Here is a 21,750-nt window from a genome sequence, read left to right on the forward strand (position 1 = left end):
CCTATTTTTAAATTTGGAAATTTTAGATTTTCACAGGTAAATTAGAGGCCAGTTTAGATCAAGGTGGGAAAGATGAGAGACTAGGAAGTATCATGATCTATAAAGGAGAGGGAATAATTACTTTTTAAAAATACTTTAAATGCTAATTTTAGCAAATTTGTTCAGACATGGCTATAGTCAGATCTACATTACCATAACAATAGAATACAAAATGAATACCCTTTTTAATCACATTTATTTTTCTCCACAAATCATGGTCAAATCAAAATTTTTGTATTTTCCTTGTGTCGGAATACTATTGCCTTATCTCTGGGGATATTTTATTTTTAACTAAAATTTCAGATATAATGTATGGCTAATTGTGTTAGATAATAACTCACAATGCTAAATATAGACTTGTAAATTGTTACATCCTTTGGGTTAAGCCCTCCAAATACTCATTAATGTTCTCTGTGTCTGGGGACAAGTAGAAGAGGAACGCTGTGGGATTCAACAGCACTTGAGCTCTACCTGCCTGTGGACATAATAGGAGATGAGCATGCAGGGTTTTTCTTAGTACATTCATTCTGAATTCTTAGAACAAACCATCTAAGCAAGAACTTTAAAAACAAAACAATTACCACAATGACAGTTTTATAGTTATACTTCAAAAAAGTTATAACATTCTTCAAAAAATATTTTTCTAGCAAAACCCTTATGTGACATCCTAGGCACTTAATAACCATTGCCACTAAGGATGTTATTTCCTTCATGAATTTTTATTTGTGATTAAAGGATTCTAAAGGACGAGCTTTATTTTCCTTGGACCTTTCCAAACCACGTACAAGGCACCAAAGGAAACAAAGTAGAAACAGATGACGTTGGCTTGTCACTGAGGAGTTTCCACTAACTTGAGAGACAGCCAGTCACCAAACAAACATACTAGGAGCAGATCAAATTTGATCTGTTTCATCCAATGTGAGATAAATGTAAACTGGAATAATCAGGGCAGATTTCATAGAGAATACCATACAGGTAATGAAAAGCAAATCAAGAATTTCAGGACTGCAATTCAAAAAAAACAATCCAATTGATTTAATATGATATAGTAAAATATTACTTTGTTATTTGTTTGGTTGGCTTTTTTTGTTTTAGTTTGTTTCAGTTTGAGTTTGGTTTGGGGTTTTTTATTGTTTTGGAGGGATTTGGGAGGGGTTGTTTTGTTTGTTTGTTTGGTCAGGATCTCATGTAGCCCAGGCTAGCTTTGAACTTAATTTGTAGCTGAGGCTGATCCTGAATTCCTGATCCTCCTGCCTCTATCTTCCAGGGTAACATACTCTTAAAGGTGATTTTCACCAGCCACATATAGATTTGAATATCCTTGTGATTTTTCACATGAGACCATGCAAGTTTGGCATTTTATCAATGAAAGAATGTGCTGTTTGTTGTTTGTTTAAATTCTGCAAGGAGAAATATTAGTCCACAGCTAGCATTCACATGGAACTGTTATGATTTTAGCTATAAAAATGTTACTTAACAAACTATATTGATCTATTCCTGAAGTCACCCTCTCCCAAAGGAACGGTCCAGGGAGACCCAGAGTTCCCCTTCCACACAATGCCTTCCACGGACAGGGAAAGTAGAGTTCATCTAAAGAGAGATCTTCATCCTCTGAGTCAAAGTGTGCTGACAGTGCTTTGTTCTTATAAGGACTGGGGTGGCAGCAGAGAAATTCCTGGGGACTTCTTGCATGCTAGGCCTTTGCTCTGTACCTGAAGGCGCAGGGCATCATTCTGAAACCACAATGAAGCATGCTTTCTAAGTGGTTTCTTCCTGTCTCCTTACACTGTTTAGCAGATAAATAATCTCTGGGTGAACTGTGTTTATTTCAGCTTCAATTTTTGAGAAACAAGCAAAAAAAACCCCAGAAGTCCAAGAGAAAGGTGGTCCATCTGGATGAACACAGAAGGACGCCTGTCTCCTAATGCCACTCAAAACCAAGGTAGGTGTTTGAGACAAAGGATGGGTGTGTGTAAAATATGGCCCCACTGTTTCGGCCATGCATAAATCAAATGGCCTCCTAGGTGGACAGTGTGGAATACAATCTCATCTGACTGACTGGCTTTGTGTTGTGAGTGCTCAACTTATAGAGACAAACCAGACTTGACAAGTTAGGGAAAGGTCAACAGGGCACATAGAATTTGCTCCTAGATAGATCACTGTCTTCCTTCCTACCCGGAAAACACTTTCAGCAAGTTGGCCTTGACATTATACTCACACAGCAGCCTTCTCTAAGTATGAATGGTCAGTGTTGAAAAGCAAAGCCCTCTGTTCACTGTCATGCATTTAGAATTGTTTGGTTATTTTCTTTGTTAGCAGAGTGGTTGTTTGTATTCCCTTTAGCTGCTTTAGGCTTTCAGTGGGGGAAAGAATCACCATATACCCTATAAAAGTGTCGGAACCTACCAATTTATGTAAGGGCTTTAGATGTTTGATTGTTCGATTGAATGTTTTGGTTTATTTTTTAATATTAGGTAGAGTGGGTACTTTTCTCATTTGGAGATAGATATGACCTCTCTGGTTTAAGGTGATTCTTTCTTCTTGCCCTAATTTCATTGTTATGGCCAAATTATCAACACCATTCAAGTCTACCAACCTTGGCAAAAAAGGGCAAAGAACTGAGATGAACTCAGAATCGGGAGAGGAGGACCACATACTGGAAACTGTGGGAACTATTGGTGGTAAAAATATAGGGAAGAGACAAATGTAATTAAATTATAATCTCAGAAATAAAAATGTTCAAAGTACAGTTAGAAGCATATGATACCAAATTACATCAGAAACGAACTCTCCATTCATTGCAATGACAGGGCTATCTGCAACTCTCTTATTTACAATTATGAAAGGAACTTATATACTAGGAAATAAGGGATATAAAGGCCTTTGCACAGGTTTTTTTTTTTCCTCCCATGAGCAATTCTATTAAAGCCTGACTGAAAAGGAACATTTCTTATTTAAGCAACCCTTCAGGGTGTGCCACACTAGAGGGAAATTCTCAGAAGTTTCTTACTAATACCCTGGTCTTAGGCAACACTGAACCTAAACCATAGCTGGACTGCCAGGGGGATAGGGCAGTTCCAGGTGCTGAGGACCACTGTGGGCAGCACCAAGTTCCCAGAGCTCTTTAAAATCAACCCTTTCAAAGCGGATTTAGCCACACTCTTCTACTCTCTGACCCTCATCTAGTTTACCTTCACACTCTTCGGAATTAGCAGAAAAAACTCCTGTTCAGGTACAGGCTGTCGCACAGGGATGGGAAGTTGCAGATGATGGGAGCAGGAAGGTTCTGACCATATTTTGTTTTCTTGCTCCCAGCCTCAAGCATCAACCAAAAGGCACTGAAGACATGAGAGAAGAGGAAAGAAAGTCTTGACCTGTTTTGTTTCAAAGATACATTGCAGGAATGTCTACACCCAAAAACAAAGACAGCTCAGAACAATCTGAAAGTCGACTCAGTACTATGTGGTTATGCTGTTCATTCCAGCATCTTACAGACAAAATGACTGCATTGGCAAATCACATATTAAATTAACTTGACATTGTAAAACCAGTTTTTGTTGTTTATACATAATATTGTAAGAAATACAGGTTTTGAGAAACAATGACCTCCTTGGTTTAAGCAAGTGACTCATGCTTTGTGCCCTGATTCCATCAGCATGGCCAGTTAGTGGCACCTTACATGTCTACAAGCCTTTCCCAAGGAAGAGCAAAGAGTTGAGAGGGGCTCAGTGGCAGGGAGAGTGGACCACACAAACCATGAAACATCTCTGCAGTGTAGAGTAGGCCCTGACACTTTTTTGGGGGACAGTACCTCAGCCCTGGCCTGTCTGTGGTATGATAAAGGCAGTCATAGCCACTGTACAGGCTAACAAGGGCCAGGATGAAACAAGGGCTGTGAACAGGTAACACTGACTTTAATAAAACTATGGAAAGAAGTTTCTCATCTAACCCATGATGTTTCCAAACACACCTCACGGGAAACTACTATTACTGACTTTCAGAATACAACCAGTACAATAAAAACAGGACATCAGATTTCTTCAGACAATTTGTGTAGACTTTTGTGAAGAAAAGAATGAAAATATGCATGTGCTGGATAAAAAGGGAAATGAATACCTGAGCACAGTGGCGCACGCCTTTAATCTCAGCACTTGAGAGGCAAAGGCAGGCGGATCTCTGTGTGTTTGAGGCCAGCCTGATCTACATAGAAAGTTCCAGGACAGCCAGGGTTACAAAGGGAGACCTTTTCTCAAAAAGGAAAAAAAAAAAAAGTAGATAAATAGAATTAGCTAACAGGTTCAGGAAGATCTAAACATGTACTATATAAGAATTCCATATACAAGACAGGTAGTAATTTAAAATAATCACTAGTCATTTGAGGGCAACTAGCTAACTGTTCAAAATAAAACTCGGATTATTAACTCTGAAATCAAACCAAATTGAGTTGTAAATGTATTTAAAACATAAACATCATGGGGACAATGGAAATGACTCAGTGGTAAGAGCATTTTCTATGGAAACAGGAGACCCAAACCCTGAAGAAAAAAAAGCAGGCCTTTCTGTGAAAGCCTGTAATCCAAGCACTGGGAAGCAGAGTCAGGCAGATTCTGAGAGCTTGCTGGCCTGATAGAAAGATATAACTATAGATACAGATGTGATGTGTATACAGATATATACATAGAGTAAGATATAGATGTGGGTGTGAATATATAAGGAAATATTAAAAATAAAGGGGGAAATGGTAGGAAAGAAAATCAGATAAATACTGTCACATCAGCTTATTCTTAGAAAATCACTTCCTACACATCAAACAAAAGGCAGTAACCACAAAAGAAATTGATCAATTTTCTACCAACAAATCAAAGTACTAAATTAAAATTGAAATAAAAATTGAAAATCAATTCCTCTTATACAAATGATTTTCTAATTATTTCGAATATCAGAATTACCTGTTCTTTGATACCCAAAGAGTACTTGAAAAAACACTTAGAAAAATACACATGCCCTTGCACAAAAGAGACCCAATAATCACTGGGACAGAGAATCTTTTGGTCTATTAATCAAAAACCTAAAGTAACACACACACTATGCAGCTGAGTGGAAGAATGCAAGCAGGTTCCCTTATGGTAGCAGGGTTTAGGAAACTTGACCCTAACTTCAGTCTGCTGTGCTTCTGACAGAGTGTTGTAGTTAATGAAGTCTTTCTGTGTAGCTTAAGAGAGTGCAATGCATGAAACTGAATGTTCTTCAGTGTGAAGATGGCAGCTGTGGATGTGAAGGATGGCCTCTCTTTCCAACAGGGTTCCTAAGCAGGCCCTGCCACCTGCCCCCCACACACACACGCGCGCTCATGCACACACACTGCTAGACTTCTTCAGCCCTCATAGCTGTATCTGTTCTCCATCCCCATCCCTGCCTTTCATCTCCCAGCCATTTACTCATTCCTAACTCCTTTTCTCTCTTCTGATCCTGAGACAAGAATATGAAAAGCAAAATGATGAACATGTGACAATAACAACAGCTAGTCTCTGCTCTGTAACTGCTACAACCCTGTGATTGGTCCTCAGTCATGTACATTTGTGCTCCACCTAGGACTTCACGGTTAGTGGGCACTTAGTTGGCTCTTGGCTTGTTCCAAGAAGAGTCAAAAAATAGAAATTGTTATACCCATCCCATATTAAAAATAGATTTGTATGCAACAATTAGATTTACTAGACAGATTGTAGCCATGCATTAGAAACTAGTGTCATCACATACAGCCATTAAGTATTTTTTCAGGGCTTGTGATTGAATCTTTAACCCTCTACATTCAAGGCAAAAGCTCTAACCACTTTCTAGCACAGCCTGTGAAGGAGCTGGAGGTCTGTTTCTGAGAGTTCATGGGAATGTTTTTCTGAGAATGTTTCTACTACTGGGTTCTCTGCCCCCTACTTGGGAGACATTCAGTTCTTCCTTAGCAAGGAACAGGCCAATGAAGGAGTTAGTAAGTAAAGGAAAATCTAAGTACATTTTTAGTTTTAGAATTTCTACTATTAAAATTCATAGAAATTTAAATTACTTTTTATTTTTAGTTTTTCTCCAAAATGTTTTTAACCTGCATGCTTATAAAGTACTAGAAACTTCTGCAGTTCCTTTCTCACCAACGTTTTATGTTTCTTCTACATTTTGAGTCATGTCACTTATCCAAAGATTGTATGAAATACTACTTTAATAATTCAATATGTATTGTCCAATTTAACTGTTCTAGTGTTCATTTCATTGCTTGGAAAATATCTCTTCATATTAATTCATTGCTGACCCATGCTGGGAGGTGTGGAGGGAAGGGAAACTGAGGTCACAATGTATTGTATGAGAGAAGAATCTATTTTCAATTGAAAAATATTAATTCTCTGCAATCTACTGTATTCTAGTGTTGTTACAACCTGAACAAACAACATTGTCTCAAATGCATACTTTTCTATCTCTAGACATTATTCTTTTATCCTTTTCAGTTTGAACACTTATGTACCTTGGCTTTGGATTTCCATGACAAGTAACTTTTCTTTCTAAAAGACATTCTCTAGACACTTTTCTATTGTGTTCATTGTCAAAGACAATCTCATCCACAATAAAATACCTGCTATTACTTTATTTCAGCTTCTGACACACATCCCTTCACCTTCCTCAAGTACCCTTAATTGCGACCAGTTTTACAAACAGTTGAATCATGGTGGTTGATGTTCTAGAATAAAGTAACAGTGCCTGTCACGGGACAAGTGCATAGTAAGAGTTTGTCAAATCAGTAGCTAGCTAAGTACTAATGAGTCTCCAAAGTGGAAGGGGCAGCTCCTCAGACACTCACTTCATTAACTTGGTAATTTTAAAGTCCCTTAGATTATCTCATTGACAAAATTACTATATGACAGGATTATCATTTCATAGTGACAGCAACAATAAATAATAGCATAATAACTAAAAACATATGGCACTTAATGTACATGAGACACAATTTTAAATGCTTCTTCACACATATTAGTCTATTTAGTTTTTGCCACAAACCTATAAAGATACCCACTTTGTATGTGAGTAAATCATTCTAATCACATGGCCGAATGGAGGAAAGGAGACCTGAAAGCTGGCTCTAAACCTCTGCCCTCTGTCACCACCACTGCTTCAAGAGCAAAGACCTACCCCTCTTACTTGGTCTAGCTGTCCCCTCTCTCTGGAGAGGAGCTTGTCTTCTTCCTGTGCCACTTACAGCCCCAAGCATGGTACCTTGTGATGGTTCCAACTATTTTTGCTAACTTTAACTTGACTCGTTACCTGCAGTATAAGAATATTTAAATGGAGCAAGGTACAAAGGATTAGCAGGCACCATCTACTTCTGATGTGATACTGAAATAAGGATCAGAATCAGGAACAAGTAAAAATGTCCAAAAAGTTTTTCTGAAATTATAAAAAAAAAAATCTACCCTTTTTCTGTGCTTCAGCCAGCCCATCTTAGTGGGGAAAAAAGCATGAAGAATATCTGAACTAAACACAATTAATTTAATCAGCATGGTGAGCAGAAATCATGGCAATAGTGTCATAGATTGTTGTTGTTGTTGTTGTTGTTGTTGTTGTTATCTACTATGTGCTGATGGCTCTGTTACAGTGTTTAGAAAGTCAAATGATTTAACCCAATAATATCTCTGAGTGAGTATATTTATTGCAATTAATTCCCGTATGCACAAACTTAGCTCAGGGTCACTCCAAAGTGACAGCAAAGAAGTGGTGATGCTGAAGGTCCTGTTCCCAGTCAGTAACTGCCCTCAAGGCAAGGCTTGATTTGCCACAAAGCTCAAAAAGCTAGCATGATTCCTTCCACTGGATCCAATTGTCTCTGTCTCCTTCATGATCACACTACATCCCCAGTCCCTGTCAGCATCCTACAGTCTGGTTTTCATTTGGGGACTCAATAGCTGAGCAGGAATGAGGACATTCCTGCTTCCGTGTCTGTGGAAATCACAGCTGCATCCAGTCCTCTATGGCACACACACCCTCACATCCAGGTCAGAGGACAGAGTGACAAGTTGGCAGGAGCTTTGAGAGATATTTTTGCAAGGATCAAAAGATGAATTTCCCCCATTCCTTCCTGAACACAGTCAAATTGGTGTGGCTGATAAGGCCTTTCAAACCAAACACAGATGTGATTGCATTTTATATACCTCCTGTTCACACAAGTCCAAACATATAAAATTACATCTGAGAATACAGGAAGATCTGGAAACATTCATATCTTAAATTGTTCCTTAAATGTATGGAGGCTTAATAAAAATCCCACATAGTAAATCAGAAGACATGAGGACATAACTGTAATTCACATGTTTGTGATTTGTTTATACTTAAACGGTTCAAGTAATGTTTTGTAAGTGTTGTCTCCATGCCTATGACATCTTTGGGAATTTTTATGTCTTTCTTCTTGAAAACAACAAATCTTGTTTTGCCAAGAACAAATGAACTTAAAATAATAAAATCTTCCAGACCACCATGCTCATTTTAAGCAATTGATTTTCGTGGAATTTCTCAGCCTAGCAGTGTCTTTTCTTTAACTAATTAACATTCACTGGGCATATTTTTCATGGGGAAAAATGTTACTCTTCTCATCCAAGTTCAGTTCCATATGCAGAGTGCAGCATGCTTATCTGGTCCTATTCCAAGTCTATAGGCAAAATGCTTTATATGTAGATAAGACATGAGCAGACTTCTGAATCATTGTCCCAAAGTAAACTCTGCAGAAAATCAGCATTCAGCTAAAGGTCTTTATACCAAAAACTTTCCAAACTGTGGGTCAGTGAGGGTAGCAAGACTAGGCAGAAGCCAAGCTGCTAAGAAACTGTGAGGAACGCCCTCTGCTTGGTACCTCAGCAAGCTTGAAAGCAGGAAGCCCACTGTGGCCATGTCCCAAATGAGACATGGACCAAAGGTCTCCAGTTCCATGCTTATCTATTACTATAGATAACCACGGACAGAGACAGTGGATTAATCATGGGCAAGGTAGCTATCCTCAGCTGAAGGAAACACCCATGAGGAAGACTCATCCAAATGACTCTCTCTATAGACTGCTTCCACATCTATAGACAGTCTGCCTGGTTATTCTGAGAACTGGTTTCTAAACATAAAGTGTCCGGTTTTCTGGTCTTACTATACAAACCAAGAGCTGGAAACATGACTCTGTTGACCAAGTGCATGTGGAGCATTCACAAAGCCTTGGATTCCATCTCCAGCACTGTGGACATCAGGTGTGGTGGCCTACACATGTAATCCTAGAATTCAGGAGGTAGAGACAGAAGTTTGAACACATCTTTGGCTACATAATGAGTTTAAGGCAAATCTGAGATATCTAACACCTGCCTAAAAAAATATACAAAGCGAGATATAAATAGGAAGTTAGGTAGTTAAGTAGATAGACATATATATACACACATGTATTAATTCAATCAGCCAGTAGAAACATGACATTACCAAGCCCAATTTTACAAATTTCAACATTTAAAGATTGCATTTTATGGCACTGAGCATGAAACATCTGGAAGTCTTTTTTCTAAGTAATTTTCTCCCCTTGCCCCCTGACAAGATTACCACATGCATTACAGGGTGTCAGGAAAGAGAAAGACAAGGCTAAAACCATTAGGATAGATTATACTGCCCTTTTATTGCCTAACATTTCCTTTTGCCTCAGTAATTCCCATTTAATGCTTGATTTGTTAGTTTTTTGTTAAACACATGTTGACTAACACCAGCCCCACCACCCCGCCACCCCGCCACCCCGCCACCCCAGTGTTTAAAATCTAAAACACAAATGCCATAGGGCACAACACCAAGGACCACTAAGACTAATTGAGGAAATGACACATAAACAGATTATTGTAATAATAAAAAGTAAAATCCCAAGCCTTGTTTATCTGTAAGATTCTTCTAGACACTGACCAGACCCTAAATTCTAATCCAGATTCAGGCTTCAGAAGGCCCAGGGTTCTCAAAGATTCTATAACCTATAACTTGGGAACATCAAGGTGGAAGTTTTCCTCCTCTCTGAACATTCCACTTCCAATCATGAATCGGGAGGGCCAAATCCAACCAGGTCACATATAGAATGCACAGCTGAGACAATGTAGTCACACATAGCATTCTGTTGCATAATATTCTGCTAACGTCTTCTATAAAAACCAACCAAGGGCCCAATACTGAGCCGGGGAACTGAGGGTATAGCAATAAACAAGGTCCTTACCTCTCAGAGCTTACATAAACGAGGCAAAAGCCAAACAACTACCACACAAACTGAGAAATACTACATACTTCTGAGTGTTTTGAGGGAAATAAAGCAGAGAAAGGGAAGAGAGGAGTGAAGAAATGATTTTATTTTGTTTATTATATATATATATATATATATATATATATATATATATATATATATATATTTTTTTTTTTTTTTGAGACAGGGTTTCTCTGTGTAACAGCTCTGGCTGTCCTGGAACTCGCTCTGTAGACCAGGCTGGCCCGAAAGTCACAGGGATCTGCCTGCCTCTGTCTCCCAAGTGCTGAGATGAAAGGTGTGTACCACCACTGACAGCTGAAACAATCATTTTTAAGACAGCCTAGAAGAAGCAATATTTGAGCAACAAGAAAACAGTGTAAAAGCCACAGGAAAGTCAGGAGAGCTCTAGGCAAAAGATGTCAAGACTCAGGGTGGGAATGTGCTCCTAGAGTTCTCAAGTCCACTGTGGTGCCAGCCACTCAGTGACCCTCTCTGTCACCTGCTGCATGCCTAGCCAGTGTGAGAAGGCTGCCCTCATCTGCAGAATTTAAACCTTGCTGGCATAGTACCACTTACTGTATCTTTTCTTCTGAAAGGAACCACCAAATGTATGTCTCTGAGTTGTTGGATACCTTTACAGCAGCAGAACCCTGGAGTCATAGATCCTTCCAGGGACCTGCACTGTGACTCCCATATTCCAAAGACACACTGCCATTTAAGATGGAAGGCAGCTGAGATGACATAAGTAAGCAGCAATCAAATGATGACCAAAACAAGAAACAAAACACCTTTTGCCAAGGTAAGAAATAGCACAGGAAGAGTCCACTTTGCTCTTTTTGTTTGTTTGCTTGTTTGTTTGTTTTTTTTAACTTGTATTCTTCTCTCATACATTACATCATGACCAAAGTTGTTCCCCTGCCCCTTCACTCCTTCCAGTCCCTACTCACACCTCCCCTCTCTCCACTCTGCCTAGTCCCTCCCTGTCCCTTCACTCTCTTCCAGATCAACTTCTCAGTTTCCCTTGAGAGAGAGAGAGAGAGAGAGAGAGAGAGAGAGAGAGAGAGAGAGAGCGAGCGCAGGACTCCCAGGGATATCCACCAAACGTGGCCTAACAAGATATAATAAGACTAGGCACAAACACTCGTATCACAGCTGGACAAGGCAACTCCATAGGAGGAAAAGGGTCCCAAGTGCAGGCAAAAGAATCAGAGACAGCCCCCACTCCCCATGAATCAAGAAGCACAGACCTGTATGGGTATGAGCTAGGTCCTTGGCGTACACCTTATGGTTGGGTACACCGTGTTCACTTTGTTCTCTACTTCAGTGGAATCCCTCTTATCTGACATGGTCAGATATAAAGGTGTATTAGTTAATATTCTGAACTTTGCTGTGGATATTGCTCTGTGTAAATAAAGTTCTGATTGGCCAGTGGCCAGGCAGGAAGCATAGGCGGGACAAGAGAGAAGAGAATTCTGGGAAGTAGAAGGCTGGGGAGAGACACCACCAGCCGCCACCATGAAAAGCAACATGTAAAGACACTGGTAAGCCACAAGCCATGTGGCAAAGTATAGACTAACAGAAATGGGTTAATTTAAGATAGAAGAAGTAGATAATAAGAAGCCTGCCACAGCCATACAGTCTCTAAACAATGTAAGTTTCTGTGTGCTTTCTTGGTTGGGTCTGAGCGACTGTGGGACTGGCGGGTAAGAGAGATTTGTCCTGACTGGACCAGGCAGGAAAACTCTAACTACAGAACTTTGTAAATAATTTTAACAGTTGTGTATAATCTCTCTCTCTGTGAATATATATATATATATATATATATATATATATATATATATATATGCATATATACAAATGTGTATTTTATATGTATGAAAATACATATGGCACTGGAGAGATGATTCAGTATTTATAAGCACTTGCTTATCTGTCCAAGGACCTGAGTGACTCCAGCTCCAAAGAATCTGATACACTCTTCTGGCCTCCAAAAGTACTTGGATATACATAGTATACATCACACACATACACATACACATACACATACAAAAGTAAATAAATAAATAAACATAATAATAAAATAATAAGTAAAGAATTTAAAGAACAAATATTATATACATACTACTTATATACATAAACATGTTACATGCACAGATTCAGACACATAGATATTGGCTGACTGTTAATGTACACAGAATGTTAAGAGATTACGAATGTTTGACCAAGGATCCAGACCAGAATGCATGTTTATGGACTTTCTACATTTTCTTTTCACTTAACACAATCAGATGTGTATCCATCTCCAAATCTTCAGTGATAAAACAAGGACAGAGATATGCAGAGATTTCTATTCAGTGTTTTTAAAAAGTGATGGGTGTCAGCCTTCCAAACAACCACAGGATGAAGATTCTCTATCCCCATCATTGACTATTCACCCTATCTATAAGATCTGGTCAGTATAAGATGGGACCTTCAGCAATTTCAGTCAAAGCTAAACTAACTACCCAATTTATCTGTATCTAATAATCACCCTAGAGACTAAATATTTAACTACAAAGATGACTAAAAACATTTGCATAAGAGTGACAAACCAAGAAAAATTAAAATTCAATTCTACATATACAAAAGAACACATTTCTTGGGTACACTCCATACATAGGAAATCATCTTGTTCCTCAAATACTTTGTTTTCCTTCATTTAAAATTGTCCTTTGAAGAGATAGTAAAATAAGCATCTGGCCTTCTATTGAGGGGTAGCTGAATTTCAGCATTTCATAAACCTACATACAGGTGCTGATGTAGAAAACATTAAAATTTACCATTTAGTTTCAGTACTTGCTTAACTCTGACCTACAAAACTCAGAATCCATTCTGGTCAATCATTTCCAATCTCTTGACATTCATCCTACTTAAGTTTCAATCAACCAGTTAACAAGTATTTATTGCCCTGCCAAACTAGAGAAATATGCATAGTGATTATAGTAACTCCTCTTAAAGCTGTGTATTCTGTGAAGAGGGCATTAAAACGAAATGTTGCCCATACATATACACAAGCAAACAAAGGTTACCAAGAAGCTGTTACTTGGCACTGGGTCGGGTGGTGCTTGCTTATCATTCCAGCACTCAGGGGACAGAGCAAGAGGCTCCCCACAAATTCAAGGACAGCCCGTCTACCTGGTAAGTTCCAGGCAAAGGTCATTTGCCTAGAAAGCTCAAAAGATCACTTTATAATTGCTGTTTGACTCTCAGATTTCTGAGTGAGTGTGTTTCTATATGGAACTCAAAGCCAAATGCCTAGTCTGGACTCTTATATTTGTCAGCTGGAACTTTAATTCAGTGAATTTATCTGAGTTAATCTTAATTACAATTATGAAATACAGATATGGCAAAACCTAAATGTTACTAGGAAGTTATATTTTAAGTAAATGCAATATTTATTCTTGACTTCTAAAACTCATTCCTAGGTAAATGCAAATTCTGTTTTCCTCCTCCATGAAATGAAATACACCACAGTTACGAGCCAGAATGGGGTGATAGGCAGACACTTGACATCATCATATGTTAGCCAAATCCTTAGGATGGTTGAAACAACTTATAATATTGACCAATGGAGAGGTACCTGTCGTGCATTGCCTATGCAATTCACACAGGAGGAATTTACACACTGAAAAGAATTTTAGAAGTAGCAATACATAAGTATATCAATAATTCCTAAAGGAAAAGTAAAGAAAATGCATCAGGAAAACTTTACTTTGTATGCTAATCAAAAGGAGAGGAGGTAGAAGAGAAAAAGAAAACAGTCTCATAAAGATGAAACCCATTAAAATTATTCAAAATACAAATTAAATCATTTTATTTATCCAATCACCAAAAGAAACTAAAATTTTAGCAAAAAAAAGAATGTAAATTCAACATATCCTTGGCAAGAGTGGGATTAGTTTAAAAACTTAAGAAATTCCTTGTGCCAAGTATCATAAACTTAAATTAGACCACTCAAAATGAGCACTGATGCAATTCAACATGTTTTATCTGGTTTTTATCCTTCAATTAGAACATGACACTACTAAGGACAATTCAGATTCCAGCCTTAACTCACCTCAGGTTCCAGAAACTGACAGTGCAGAGTCTTCTGGACCATTCTACCTGGCTAGCCCAAGGAAAGCATGAATAGATTCTTAAAAGATTTAACAGTTTAAGGAACTGAATTGAAGTTGCAAATCAATAAAATGAAGACAAATGAGCACTTATAAAAAACAAAGTCTTTTTATAAAACAAAACCATCTGACATGAGCTGTACTCACAACCTTTCATGTGCGTGAAGATCATCTGTGCTGTGCGTCAGAGCTGTGCATTCTCAGACAGCTGGCATACTTGGGATACAGGAAAGTGCATTAATAACAGACCTTCAGCTAGCATCCTTAGTGATTACCATACCTAGCATTGCCTCTACCTCCACCTTGCTTCTCCTCCTGCCTCATTTCGACTTTGGTCCAACCTGGATACTCATCTCTGGATGCTAGCCCACTTCCCCACCACTGTAGGCAAATGATAATGAAATCACCTGTCACTCTCCATCTTACAGAAGTTTGCTTTTCCTCTTTAATTATATATTATAATTTCTCTCATCATAAATGAATTTGGTGAATGAGCTTGGGCCATAACTGCACTGATAGTTTTTTTGTCTTCTATCTGGAAGAGAATATGGTTGCTTTACAAATTCCTCTATTTTCAGATTAAAACACCAAGCTGTCACACATCCCTGCTGACTACAGAGCTTTTAAAGAAAGGAAAGTAAAAGGACGAATGTCTGACCTTCCTGTCAATCATTCTCCCCACTCTGTCAGCATCGCACTGGCCTTAGTGAACTAGTGATGTCTTCTCTTCATTACCTGCAGGGTTGGCTGACCTGTCAGGTATCTCAGCTCATCCCCATAGTTGGCAAACTGTGACTTCATGCTTACATGTTCAAAGTAACCTTACAGTTGCTCTGCTCCATCTGCAGATTAAAGTCCGTGTCACTTTCTATCAAAACCCACCTGATTCTGACACAATGGTCCAACACAACCACTCCTTCTGCTGCCATTGTAGAAGATAATTACGCCCAGTATATTGAAGCTACTACGTATGTCACTTTACACTGTCCCACGTGGAAGCAAGAAAGACTATGCTTACACTTGTGTGGAAACACATTTAATTTGGGGCCTATGGGAAGAATAAACATGTGGTCCAGAGCTGAGCATGCAAGTCAATTTTAGCATTTAAAAGATCGACATTCTAATCCAACAACTCTGATAAAAACAACAGACCTTGTAGAGAGCATAGATAATCTCAAGCAAGCAGCAACTGTCAGTACTTCAGGGTCTTACCAGAAAGGGACTCCAGCAGATGCAGGAGACGCACATTATGGCCAGGAGCTGAATGACCATCTCAAAGTGGTGAGATCTGCCTTGTCTATGCTGCTGACTTCTAAACTTCACCCTTAGGAGTGTGACTCCTGTGATGGCATTGCACAAGAACGAAACACCAAGAGCTAAGAGGCCCAGGAAAGAAAAGAACAAGAGATAAAACCGGTCTTCCCAGTCTTCAATGTGCTCTGTGTTGTAGAAGCACCAGGTTCTAGACGCTTGGATTCGATAGTCTCGGTGCCCGAGGATAGGCAGCAGAGCCACAAAAACAGCAAACATGCACACCCCACTCAATATCATCTTCACGTGTGTAGATGTGATTTTCGTAGAATGGAATATAGGGTTGGTGACTCCTATACACCGCTCAATGGCCATCGCACTGCCTAGAAAAAGTGGACACAAACCAGAAAACACCATAGAGATTCCAAAAACACTGCACAGGATGTTTGACTGATCGAAGCGGATCCAGTCTTTATCAGAAGCATATACAAAGACAGCTATCCCTCCATTGATGAGATGGCCAAAAAAGTCTGTGATCACCAGGCCACTAGCCAGGAGCAGAAAGGAGGCCTTTGACTTCTGTCTAAATCTCTGATATGCCTTCATGAGAATGGCAATGGCCAGGCTGTTAGATAAGATTCCTACTGTCATGAAGATTATTGAAAAAAATACTGAAAGCCGGTTTTGCGTTTGGCAGGTTGTATTTGCGATGATTCCAGCTGCAGGAAACACTGGCTGTTTGGAACTGTTCATGGACATTGTTGTGGAGATAGAAGCTGTCCCCTCAGGTCATCTCTCTGTCACCACTGTGCAGTCTCGAAGTGCAGACATCTGTAGCACACAGGACAGGAATTATAAAGACCAAATTGCCAGATATCTGACATATAAAACCAAGTGCCCCAGCACCCTGGCCTGGGGTGGATTTATGCAGCCTATTATAAGTCAGGTGGCAGCATTCTGAACCCAGCATGCATCTGCCCCTTGATTCTTCTTTTTTTTTCCTTTCTCTCTCTTCCAAGGTAAAGATATCGCCCGCCCGAATTAACAGCTGTCAGTTTACTTCCCTTTGAGGATGGAAATCTCTGGGAACCCCTCTGACATGTCCCTGGCATCTTAAATTTCAGTTCAATTACATTTTCAAGGCATGACACTCTATTTAAATAACAAGTCCTTTAAGAACTCGGTCTTTTCTCTGTAAGGCACTGACCCCCAAGTCTAGGTGAGCCACCTGCTTGTCATGCAGACTACAGCTTCTGTGGACTTGCTCCAGCAAGCTTCCTCCTGCTAACCAGAAGGCTTCTAAAACCAAGTCATGAAAGGGCAATGCACAGACAAAAACAGAGAGAGAGAGAGAGACAGAGAGAGAGGGGGGAGGAGAGACAGAGACAGAGAGAGACAGAGAGAGAGACAGAGGGGGGAGGAGAGACAGAGACAGAGAGAGAGAGGGGGGAGGAGAGACAGAGACAGACAGAGAGAGAGGAGAGACAGAGACAGAGACAGAGAGACGCACACTTAGTCTCCTGGAAGAGAGTGTCACAGCTCTGAGTTCTGATGGCAGAGCCCTTCTCTACCCTCTTTCTGCCAGGGCAGCAATCTCTTGCTAGAAGATCTAGAGGGAAAGCAGAGTCCCCTCAACACTTCGGCCTGAAAGATGCTGTCAGGTTACTGCAGCCTTCAGTGAGAAGAACGGTGTTGTTTCCCCAGTCACCGGCAAGCTACAGGACCACAGCCACCCCACCCCCAGCTAATAAGATTGGTTTCCCAATGAAGCTTTCCTTCCCCGTTTCCCGGAGGGAGGCTGCGGACTCCACAACACAGTGGCTTTAAGGGTCCCCAGGGAGAGTCTGGCTGCCCCCTCGGTGTCTTACTCACAGATTGACTTTCGCCAGTTGCAAACCGCGCACCTCATGGGGCCTCAACTTGCAACATCTCCACTAAACCCAACCAACTTGCTGGAACTTTTTGCAATTCTTCAAACTCCAGAGAATTCTTTTCCCTCCCACCCTGGAGGGCGCCAGAGGCCTGCAGCAGACTGGGAAAGGTCTATGAAGAGCCACCAGCAGGGAATCTCAAGGAGAGAAGGAGGTATCCCGGTTTGCCTGCTTCTCTCCTCTGTATGTGTGTGTGTGTGGGGGGGGGGGGGGGGATCCTTGCTACTGAGCCCCATCATACAGCCCAGCCCATACACCCTCCCTTCTCCATAGCGCCCCACGAATCGGGTTCAAAGTCACTGCTAAGTGCAGCCTAAGGTGCTCCCCACCAGGGTCCCTACAGCTGTCTCCGGGGAACTTTATCAACCCTGGAGAATCCAGGGCCGTGGGAATCTGGCCATGGGAATGTAGCCATCGGATTGCTGGTTACCTTGCCATCCTGGGCCACCGAGTGGCTGTGTCCGGAGCAGAAGAGCTCTGTGCCCCGTTTGCCGTGGCGCACTCAGCCCCACGCAGCGGCAACCTCAGGTTCCACGGCTCAGTACTTCCTATGTCGCCTCTGGGCCCTATATCACCCGCAGGACCTACTGGTCCAACTGTGCCCTGGATTCCAAGGCACCTAGCGATGCTCCCAGCCTCCACGGGGTGGAGGGCTCAATGACCTCCGCCCCTTCCTTGTCTTTCTCCTCTCCGCCCCCTTTTCCTACCCGCACAGGGTAAGGCTAGCTACTCAGATGCTTTGGTCACCCAGCAGCCGCAAACACTTTCAGCCACCAGACAGCCACGGAAAGTTTTGCTCTAAGCTCATTTCCAAACGAAAAAGGCCATTTCTGAGGCTGGAAAGCAGGAACAAGGAGGGCCAAGAAATGTCTAGACCCTGGTGTGTTTAGTTGTGGGATGCAGCTTACAGAATAAACTCGCTCCAAGTCCAACCAGAAGGGGTCACAGGGAGAAAGGGCTGCCTGTTTGAAAGAGAACTTCGTGGCAGATATCCCGAGGGAACGAATAAAAAGAATTCTGGCCAGCTGCTGTACGTTTGAACAGCCTTAGGTTCTACTGTCCTAGGAGCTCAAGTCCATCTGGGAAAGAGAATGAGGGAACAGTGTGAGCAGCATCCCTGAGCACCTGTTGGCCTGGGTTTGGATAGCATCAAAGTCCTTGAAAGAATTTCAGGTGACATCCACAACAAAGGATGTGCACCTAACAGATTTTGTAAAAATTAGTTTACAATCAAGTACAGATACGCTTATTTTTCATTAAGAATTGTTATTTGAGCCATGTTATATCATGAATGTATAGTGTTAAATGAACTTTTACAGTGTGAGTTGTTTTTTTTTTTACTCTGTAATTGCTTTTAGCCGATGACACAACACCCCACACCTGCTAACATCTCGTTTCTCATCTCAACACCTAACGTGATTCTATTACTGCTCTGAATTTCTCTTCTGAACTTAGTAAGATGTTGTCACCAGCTGTGAAGAGAAAAGAAACAATGGCACATTTAAATAATCCCCTTTCTCCACTCCAGAACTACAAGGCACTTCTAAATTCCTGAAAATTGCAAGGGATCATAAAGTGCAAAAGTGAGATAAAATAAATTAGCCATTAACTGTAGAACAGAGCAACTGCACACTTTCCCCCTGTGGTGGAGACAGAGAATTTTTTATTGATATTATCATAGCATGTTTTAAACTTACTTTGGTATGGTCAGAGAATTGAATGTTTTAATTAGTTTAAAAAAAATAGTGTGCCTGGATGGCCAGTATCCAAAAAACAACCATGTCATATGCCACTCTGAAAATGTGACACCAAGCGCCACTCTTTCCTTCAATGATTAACAGTACTAAGTCACCTACTGCATGTTGATCATCTTTCTTGTGTTTCTCTCACTGACATGAACCTCTACAGAGTTCTTATCCATCCTCCCTCTGTCCTCGCCGGAACAGCACCTGGACTCTCACCAAACCTTATTAATAAACTCTCTCATCCGCATTTCCATTTCAGAGCTCTGGAACTTGAGGACAGGGCCATCACACACCAGCTGCTGTGGCACTGAGTATGGGATAGAAAAACGTGCTTTCTCATTCAGTGTCAAACTGTAGCTGTTAATAAAATCAAAGCAATAGTGATTCCTTCTTTCAAAGTGCTACATAAATTGTATCATTTTTTCAATCTACTTTCTGTTATTGAAATTCCTTCTTTAGAACCCTATTCCTTCACCAAGACATAGTTCACTTGAGTGCTCGTGAAAAGTCCTAAATACCAACATGTCTTCGCAAGACAAACTAGACACATTGATATAATCAGGGTAAGCTGCTATGGAAGAGTAAACAATTAGGAATTGTCAATGATGCACCCCAAGCCCATGTGCAACCCAAATCCCCAAAGGTAGCTCTTGAAAACTGGTAGATGCACAGAAAGGAAAGCTTTCAGACCAAAACCTAAGAGGAGAGAGTAAGAGGCTGGCAAACCCTTCTAAAATGTAGTTTAATTTTATTGTTGCATGTAAGAAGCTGACATTCCTGTAAAGGTATTTATGGACACATCCATTCAACAGATTCAGTAAGAATTAGCCCTCTGCCAGTACTGTTTCTAGAAGAAAAACATAACTCCTGTGTGAGCAAGCACAGAGCCCTGGTTCTGCTAGGAAGTGAACATGCTCCTGAGGTAAGCATGTGATGGGGTTCAAAATACCAGCATTCTCCTATAGTGAATGGAGACAAAACTGATGCTAGCTTTATCTCCACTCAGAAGAAGGTAATGCACTGCATATGTGTGCTTAGCAATCACCACTCAGGATTAGACATGGAGCAATTTAGACAGAAGATGTGCATACCCCATGACATTGAGATAGAAATAAAACTCCATAAAAATCAAGAAGGAATGTTGAGAATTGAGTTTTGTCATTTTAATTAAACTGCCTACAAAGGTTTATTGGAATCTGCCATCAAGATTAATGGAGGAAACATGCCCAGTTTGGTTGTTATGAAAATAAAAACTTTAGTCTCTTCATTTTTATTATGTAAATACTTGATACATAAAAACTAATATATGTAATACTGCTGTGGGATGTTCTATATGTCAAATGTGTTGCTCTGATTGGTTAAAATAAATAAAGTGCTGATTGGCCAGTAGCCAGGCAGGAAGGATAGGGTAGGCGGGACAAGGAGGAGGAGAAGGCTGGGGAGGTGAAGGCTGGGACTGGGAGATGCTGACAGTCACTGCCATGACAATAAAGATGTAAGGTACCGGTAAGCCACGAGCCACATGGCAACTTACAGATTAATAAAAATGGGTTAATTTAAGATAGAAGAAACAGATAACAAGAAGCCTGCCTGGCCCACAGTCAGGACAAATCTCTCTTACCCGCCAGTCCCACAGTCGCTCAGACCCAACAAGAGAACCAAAATATCTTTCTTTTCAAAAAAAATATTTTTAAATTACATTTATTTAGTTGTTTTGTGTACATGTAGGGGGGGTGTGTGGTGCATGAGTACAAACATATCATAGGATGCATGTGAAATTCAGAGGATAATTTGGGATTGTAGTTTCTCCTTCCATTATGTGGGTATCAGGGATCTAATTCAGATCATCGGACGTGGTGGCGGATGCCTTGACTGTTGGACAACCTCCCTGTACTCCGAAATACCTTTTTATTCAACTTCTTCTCCTCAACTTTCTTTTCTTTTTACCCCCTAGCCTTTCTACACTGTCACCATAAATAGTTAACAACAACAAAGAAATGTCATAGCTCGCCTGAGATGTTGTGTAAGAATGTGGATTGGATATTGCAAAACCTTCTGCACCCAAACCAAAACAATGCAGACGTCTGTCTTTCTTCTGGTTTATTTCTCAGCAGCAACCTTGGATATAAAGGACAGCACTCTATGTTTTATTAAACCCAGAGCTACATGAAGACTTGGGAAGAATACCAGCCTGTGGTCAAATAGATTTGGTTTTCTCACAATATGCTTGCTGTTCAAGAAACTAAGATACTTGACTTCTTTATGCTTAGGGTCACACATCTGTGTTTAAGTCACTTAATTAACTCATTCATTTAATCATGTGTTTCTAAAGACCCACCATAGTACATAAAGTT

At 40.4% G+C, this 21,750-nt stretch overlaps 1 protein-coding gene across 2 annotated transcripts in view; it reads right to left on the reverse strand.

Annotated features, from left to right (window-relative positions):
• The window catches only part of Ptgfr (prostaglandin F receptor), a 38,959-nt gene extending 20,751 nt beyond the window's left edge, over positions 1 to 18,208 (reverse strand). The window contains exons 1-2 of one of the 2 annotated variants that reach the window (XM_036190969.1): positions 18,082 to 18,208; positions 15,682 to 16,551 (exon numbers count right to left, since the gene is read on the reverse strand). In XM_036190969.1, coding sequence (XP_036046862.1) covers positions 15,682 to 16,479 — 798 coding nt within the window. In that variant the 5' untranslated portion in view covers positions 16,480 to 16,551; positions 18,082 to 18,208. Of the gene's footprint in view, positions 1 to 15,681; positions 16,552 to 17,592; positions 17,667 to 18,081 lie in introns of those variants that run through there. The other variant, XM_036190970.1, reaches the window with a different exon arrangement.
• Between the last annotated feature and the right edge of the window lie 3,542 nt (positions 18,209 to 21,750).

The sequence above is a fragment of the Onychomys torridus genome, chromosome 6 (genome assembly GCF_903995425.1).
Source record: "Onychomys torridus chromosome 6, mOncTor1.1, whole genome shotgun sequence".
NCBI classification, from domain to species: domain Eukaryota; kingdom Metazoa; phylum Chordata; class Mammalia; order Rodentia; family Cricetidae; genus Onychomys; species Onychomys torridus.